The sequence below is a fragment of the Pelodiscus sinensis genome, chromosome 8 (genome assembly GCF_052426305.1).
Source record: "Pelodiscus sinensis isolate ZL-2025 chromosome 8, ASM5242630v1, whole genome shotgun sequence".
Lineage (NCBI taxonomy): Eukaryota > Metazoa > Chordata > Testudines > Trionychidae > Pelodiscus > Pelodiscus sinensis.
Window position 1 is genome coordinate 3,222,182 of NC_143059.1, and position 7,219 is coordinate 3,229,400.

A 7,219-nucleotide genomic window follows, 5' to 3' on the forward strand; every position below is an offset into this window, starting at 1 on the left:
ATGCACCGGCGGGGCCGAGGGTTAAATGGACAGTGGAGATAAGAGGTGGCCCGTGGGGGGGGGGGGGGGGAGCGTGTACCATCACCGCGAGTGCTGTGGTCAGCAAAGAACTTCCTTAGCCAGGGGCACAATCTGGTGTCTTGCCCCGCTCAGTTCTCGCATGAACACGGAGACACGTTTGCCCGAAGGGTACAGCTAGCTATGGGATCACCCTAGGCCAGGGAGCAGGCTCGGAGAAGAGCCCCGGGGACGGTTATAAGGAGAGAGCCTGGCTCCGAATGACTGACTTGAGGAGCTCCACCTATGTAGCTTAACGAAGAGAAAGTAAAAGGGGTTGCCTTGATCCCAGTCACTAATATATGTGCTCCCCACGTAGGGCACGCCTACACTTGCTCCCTAGGTCGAGCTAGGATGCAAATGTAGGCGACCGAAATTGCTAATGAAGCGGGGGTGTAAATATCCTGCGGTTCATTAGCATGATCTCGCCGGCGTGTTACTCCGCTCAACAGCTGTTTCGAAAGTGAAAGTGCACGCGGGGACATGTTAGTTCGAACCAAACCCCCGCTTCATTAGCGATTTCAGTCGCCAACACTGGCATCCCTAGCTCCAACTAGGGAGCAAGCGTAGACCCGTAGGGACTTCTGCTGCTCTCTTCAACTCGCAGGGAGAAGGGTACCACGATTCAATGCTGGATGGTGATGCTAGACACATTCGGAGAGGAAATAAGATGCATATTTTTAGCAATGAGAGGAATTTGCAAGTGGAACAATTTACCCTGGGGTGGGGTGGTGGATTCTCCATCACTAACAAGTTTTAAAGCAAGACCGGGTACAAAAGAATGACTCGTTTTCAGCTGTGTGCTCACCTGCATACCGGTCTAGATGCAAAGAGAAAACTTGATCATTTCTGTTTTCATTGTCCTTTCTATTAGAACAATACACTTTTTTTTGGCTAATGCTCTGGGGTCTCTTAAACTGGACCTAGTTTAGTGCCTCAGCATGCTGTAATCCGGCCTTGGCCTGACCGCTCCGGTCTGTTCCAGGCTTCTCCAGCTGCCATCCCCTGGTACCCAAGTGCTTCCCAGAAACGCAGTAAGTGACGTGATGAACGTTTCTCCCATGTGGCGTTTCTCCTCTGGCATTTTTCTGCTTTCTGGACTTATTTGTATTATAGAATCGTAGAACACTAAACCTGGAAGAGTCTTCGAGTCCAGTCCCCTGTCCTCACGGCAGGACCAAGCACCATCTAGATCATCCCTGAGAGGTGTCTGTCCAACCTACTCTTAAATATCTACAGGGATGGAGATTCCACAACCTCCCTAGGCAATTTATTCCAGGGTTTAACCACCCTGACAGGAAGTTTTTCCTAATGTCCAACCTCAACCTCCACAGCTGTAATTTAAGCCCATTGCTGCTCATCTAGGCATCAGGTCACATCAGGTTCACTAACGGTGCGATTGAACCGCGCTAGAATTAAGACAGCATAAGAAACACTCAGTGAACCTTTTTACACTTGTCCTACCAGCGTAGCTTCAGCAGGTTTCGGCTGCACTCCAATAAACCATGCCAATGGAAACAAGGGACCGCACTTCAGTCTGAAGCAGACTAAGTTAAAACGGTGCATGTTGCGTGTAGACGGGGTGTAGGTTTGTGAGACTGCCTGGCTGGTGAGAGAAGAGAAGTTAAGAGTCCAAAGCCTTAGTTACTGCAGTTGGCTGCATTCGGGAGGCAAGGCAGGTGGCTTTCACGTCTGCCTGGATTACCGTCCCCAGGGATGTGATGCCCTGGAGGCCCGGGAATCCCGGGTGCGTGCCAGCCGCCTGCAGTGGGTAAGGAGAAGGCGGTGCATCCCTGGGCTTTGGGAAGCGGCTGTCCTGGGAGCAAGGGGTCTGCGGGCGTCCCAGGGCTGCGTTGTGACGCTTGCCTGCTTTTGCGTTTCAGACACCGAGAAGTCCCAGCAGAACCAGACCGACGACTCCAACCCCGAGGACGGCTCCCTGAAGAAGAAGCAGCGGCGGCAGCGGACTCACTTTACCAGCCAGCAGCTCCAGGAACTGGAGGCCACCTTCCAGAGGAACCGCTACCCGGACATGAGCACGCGGGAGGAGATAGCAGTCTGGACCAACCTGACGGAGGCACGAGTCCGGGTACGGCTGCCCGGCCCCTGCACACAGCCACAGCCTGGGGGAGGAGGGGATAGCCACACGCCCAACCCAGAACTTGACTTCCCCAGCGAGCCAAAGGCACTAGAGGCTTCTCCGGCACGTCCGCTCCACCGCCCGGCTCCCACTGCCCAGCAGGCCCCAGCTGGATGCGGTGCAGGCTCCCGAGAACGATCACGCCGGCAGGTGCTACCAGGGGAAATCTCACTTGATTTCCTTGGTGCGGTGGCAGCGTCCTGGTCGATTTCTGCTCCCCTCTCCCATCCCGTAAGAATGGGTCAGTTTTGCCTGCAGCCGCGCTGATTGGCTGCTCTTGTCCAGGAGGTGGGGCAGAGGGGAATGTAGCCAATCAGCGGGGGCTTCCCCAGGGCTGACCTGTTCTTTCAGCGATATGGCAACAGCTGTAGGAGGCCAAGTCTACACCTAAAAGTTAGCTCAACCTAGCCCGGTGTAGACCCAGTGAGGGATCCGTTTCTCCAGCCTCTCGGGGCGGTGCATTAACACCATTAACTTCCATCTGATCTCAGCCGGGACTAGGTGCTATAAATACAGATGAACAGTAACACCATCGCCCTTCCTCATCCCTGCTTCAGCTCCCTCCCTGTGTTCTCCTGCGCCGGACTCTGACCCTGCCCTTGCTCTGTGCTCCTGCCTTTCCCTTGTCCGCCCCCACTCCCTTCCGACTGGCCCCCGCCTCTTCCTCGCCCGCTGCGGCCCTTGGCGGCTTTCTCTTTCCCACTGGGGAGGCGTGCCCGCATAAGCAGGGCAGCACGTTTTCAAGGGAGACGCTGCCAACTCCCACGGTTTTAGCAGGAGTCTCACGACACCTAGATGGTTTGGGTTAAAGGGTTGGTAGGAATTTCCCACGTCTGGCTTCCTCTCGCAAACCTGTCCCCTTGTCCAGAAGGGCCGCGTTGGCCCACGCGTGGCTCTCTTGTCCAGAAGGGCCGCGTTGGCCCACGCGTGGCTCTCTTGTCCAGAAGGGCCGCGTTGGCCCACGTGTGGCTCTCAGTCCCAGCCTGCCCTCACGCCACGCTGGCTAGTCTGCCCCTTGCGCGGGTGCATGGGTACGCAGTTGCCCACAGCAAAGATGGCCACCACTTCTCACTACTGCCAATGGGGCTGAAGCCGTGCTCTGAGGGACAGTGGGGGCCCCTCCCACATTGCAGGCTCCTAGAGACCTTGCTCCAGCCTGAGCCTGCAAGTCTACAGCGGCACGGTACCAGAGGCAAGGGGAGGCACTGCCTTCCTACACTGCCTTCGCTTCCCGGCCAGTGGGGATGGGGGGGCTGGGCTCCGTGGGGGGAAAGGTTGCTGAAGCGGTGGGGCTGGGGCTTTCCTTCCCCAGCTGGGCCTTCACCCACCACCCATGTCTACAGCGCAATGAAACAGCCCCATAACCCAAGCCCCAGTCATGGGCCAGCCGCAGCCTGTCTAACTGCAGTGGAGACACCCCATGTGAGGCATGAGCCAGGAGGCTGGGAATGGGGCCGTGGGGCAGCAGAGAGGGCGCTGAGGAGCAGGATGCAAGGCTGTATTAGGAGTCATGGGCATGGGGCCAAAGGCCTCTGGTGGCAGAGCATAAGAACGGCCCTACTGGGTCAGACCCAAGGTCGGATAGTCGACTATCCCATAGGCAAATGCTTATCAGATAGTCAACTAGTGACGCCGCTAGTCGCTTCCCCCCTCCACTTGCTGCCTCTATCAGAGAGGCGGGGAGGGAGCAGGATCCAGGGCTGGGGGGAGCCGGCTTAAAAGCCGGTTCCCCCCAGCACCATCTCCGTGGGGAGAAGGGGCAGGGGTGCAGCAGGGAACCGGTGGCACGTCCGCTGCTGAAATGTACAAGAGCAGGGCTCTTGCTGGATTTCTCAAGCAGAAGCACCGCGGAGAGCCTGGGACACGCTGGGGTTTCCAACAGCCCCCCGCTGGCCCCGCGCTCCCTGCTGCTGAAATGTACAAGAGCGGAGGGGGGGCTCTTGTACATTCAAAAGCAAAGGGCCGGTTGACTGTGCGCTGCGTGGAGAAAAACGTCCTCTGCTTTGTTTCAAACCGGCTGCCTCTTCATTTCGGTTGGTGACGCCTAGTTCTTGTGTTGTGGGAACGAGTAAATAACTTTTCTTTTTCCTCTTTCCCACACCAGTCCTGACTGTACGGACCTCTAGCATAGCCCCCCTTCGTCTCCTCTTTTCCAAGCTGAGAAGTGCCAGTCTTTTTCATCTCTTCTTTTTAAATAGTCTTCACTCGATTTTTGGATTGATTTTGGGGGGCTATTTTCCCGTTATTGGTCTGGGAAGCACCCCCAGCGAGCACTCATTGTCCATCACCTTCTGCTGAGTACACAACAGCACTAACACACAATCCTGCCGCCTGTGAGAGAGACCAAAAGCCGTGCACGCTCTCCCCGTGCAGCACTTCTCAAACAAGGCGCCTCAGAGCCCTTGCTTACGGTCGAGGAAGATCTACCGAGTCATACGACACCGGCTCCTCGCTGCTAGATCACAGTTAAAAATACACAAAGTATTTTCCTAATATTTTCCTATGGAAGCAACTGCCGTGTTTGTTGTGTGGTGGAGAATGGAAGGCCAGGTGGGGCACGTGATTGCACACAGCTGGGGAAGTGAGGGGGGGGGGGGCTTTGTGAGGCCCTCTCTCGCTAGTAAGTTGTGGTCCAGCCCAGCGTGCGGTCCTCGGCCCTGGTGGAAACCTCCATGGGGCCTGAGAACCGGACTAAACTAACTGAGACCAGAAGGGGGAAGGGCAAGGACCGGAGTTTCCATTCTTCTCCTGAGGTCGGTGGAAACAGGGTGTGGACTAGGGATGTGGACGTGGAAGGTTGTCTGGTTAACCGGTAAGGGTCAGCTGGAGCAGCCCGTGTCCGCGGCTGGCCCGAGCGCGCCCATCGCAGACTGGAGCCCTTGTCTGCAGCAAAAGGGGGGCACCCCATTCCCGCCTGCCGCCCCTTTAATCCGTTAAACTTTATCCGGTTCCCCAGTGCAATGGACTTGACACCCTTAGCATGCACACAAGCCTGCGGCCCGCCATCCGTGCCGTCGATGCGGGATGTCGGGGTGGGGAAGGCCACCCACAGAGGCGTCCCCTCGGGCGGTGTGCTCTGCTGCTCCGTTCTTGTTGGGGGTCCTAGGTGAAGGGACCCGTGGGGGGGCCCTGCCGCAGCCCATCGCGCTGTTCAGTATCAAGCCTGCTGAGTCCATCTCCTTGCTCCGGGTCACAGCCCGGCCTGGCCTGCTCCAGGGGGACCCCGGCCTGACGCTGCCCCTCTCTCCGCTTCCCTTGCAGGTCTGGTTTAAGAACCGCAGAGCCAAGTGGAGGAAGCGGGAGCGGAACCAGCAGGCGGAGCTCTGTAAGAACAGTTTTGGGGCTCAGTTCAACGGACTGATGCAGCCGTACGACGACATGTACTCCGGCTACTCCTACAACAACTGGGCTACCAAAGGGCTGGCCACCAGCCCCCTGTCGGCCAAGAGCTTCCCCTTCTTCAACTCCATGAACGTCAGCTCGCTCTCCTCCCAGCCCATGTTCTCTCCGCCCAGCTCCATCGCTTCCATGACCATGCCTTCCTCCATGGTCCCCTCCGCAGTGCCTGGCGCCAGCCTCAACAACCTGGGCACCATCAACAACCTCAACAGCCCCAGCCTCAACTCGGCGGTCTCCTCCAGCTGCCCTTACGCCTCCTCCGCCAGCCCCTACATGTATCGGGACACGTGCAACTCTAGCCTGGCCAGCTTGAGGCTGAAGGCCAAGCAGCATGCCAATTTCACCTACCCGGCGGTGCAGACGGCAGCTTCCAACCTCAGCCCCTGTCAGTACGCCGTGGACAGGCCCGTATGAAGGGCCGCCCGCCCCAACCAGGGACTCGACCGTAGCCTGACGCAAGGAGACCTTTAGCCCTGCCACCGCGGACGCCCTGCAGGAGAGAGACAGACAGACGGACCTCTGTGAAAATGTGTCTATTGTATGGTGAATTTTGACTGTCTTTTTTTTTTTTTTTTTTTTTTTGGTAATGCAACCGAAACTGCTCATGGGAAGATCCACTAGGAGACAGGAAGCGGTGAGGTTCAGTTTGCCCGGCTCCTGGGCAGCAGAACTGAACGTGTGTCAATCCGCCCCCGCCCCGGTGGGAGAGTTCCTCCTTCCCCTCCCTTGCCCAAAAGCCCGGTTAAAGCATAAGCCGACTGCACAGCTGTAGGAAGCAGCCGGGCAGCCAGGTAAAACAGCACAGCTGCTCCGCGCTTGGCTGAGGACACACATACACGCACAGGGGAGAGCAGGCAGATTTCACTGCACGGCCGCTCACCCGTTTCTGTGTCCTGCAGCTGGGCTCACCCGCCAGCAGTAGGCTTTTATCCTGCAGATTTACGCCTGGCTGCGGCGCGTGAGCCCCTCGGGGCCGGGCGCTGGAGGGACGTAGGGCGTGTCGGCACGATTTCTGACACACGCACAGACATACGTCTAGACACGCCTGCGGGGCTTGTGCGCGGGCTCACTCGCGAAGTAGAACCGACCGAAGAAAAGCCAAGCGTGGCCCAAGCGGCGCATTCAGCCGGTCCACTCTACTGCTGCCGTCACTTCCACTCTGGTAGGAATCCCCTTGCTGATGTACATCCAAAGAATCCCCCTTTCCCCCCGTTTGCAACAAACCTCCCTATTTTGTGCCCCCCTTTCTCCCCCTCCCCCAATGCCATTTTCAACAATAAAATGAAAGTTGGAGCAGTCCCAGTGGAAGTTTCCATCTGCTTGGTTATTGTGAGCACCAGAGGAGAAGGCGGGGAAAAGGGGCCAGCCGCTGTGTCGAAAGCAGGGGGGGGAGATCTCAGGCCGGGAGCCAAACATGGACCCGGCTTGCCTGGATCTGGCCTCCAAGACTCCCTGCATTGGGGATCCTGTGCTGGTACCCCAACCCCCTCCACTAGGGTTGGCAGATGGTTTCAACAAAAATACCGGACACACTTGACCTGACATCACAATCTACATCACATCTGAGTTAGAAACACCGGACATTTCTATTTTCTCAGTTTGTTTCCCAAACAGAAAGCTCCA

At 57.4% G+C, this 7,219-nt stretch overlaps 1 protein-coding gene across 1 annotated transcript in view; it reads left to right on the forward strand.

Annotated features, from left to right (window-relative positions):
* PITX3 (paired like homeodomain 3) overlaps positions 1 to 6,915 on the forward strand; it is a 28,092-nt gene extending 21,177 nt beyond the window's left edge. Inside the window, exons 3-4 of the mRNA XM_006116217.3 lie at positions 1,941 to 2,146; positions 5,459 to 6,915. Coding sequence (XP_006116279.2) covers positions 1,941 to 2,146; positions 5,459 to 6,010 — 758 coding nt within the window. The 3' untranslated portion in view covers positions 6,011 to 6,915. The remainder of the gene's footprint in view (positions 1 to 1,940; positions 2,147 to 5,458) is intronic.
* Positions 6,916 to 7,219: the final 304 nt, after the last annotated feature.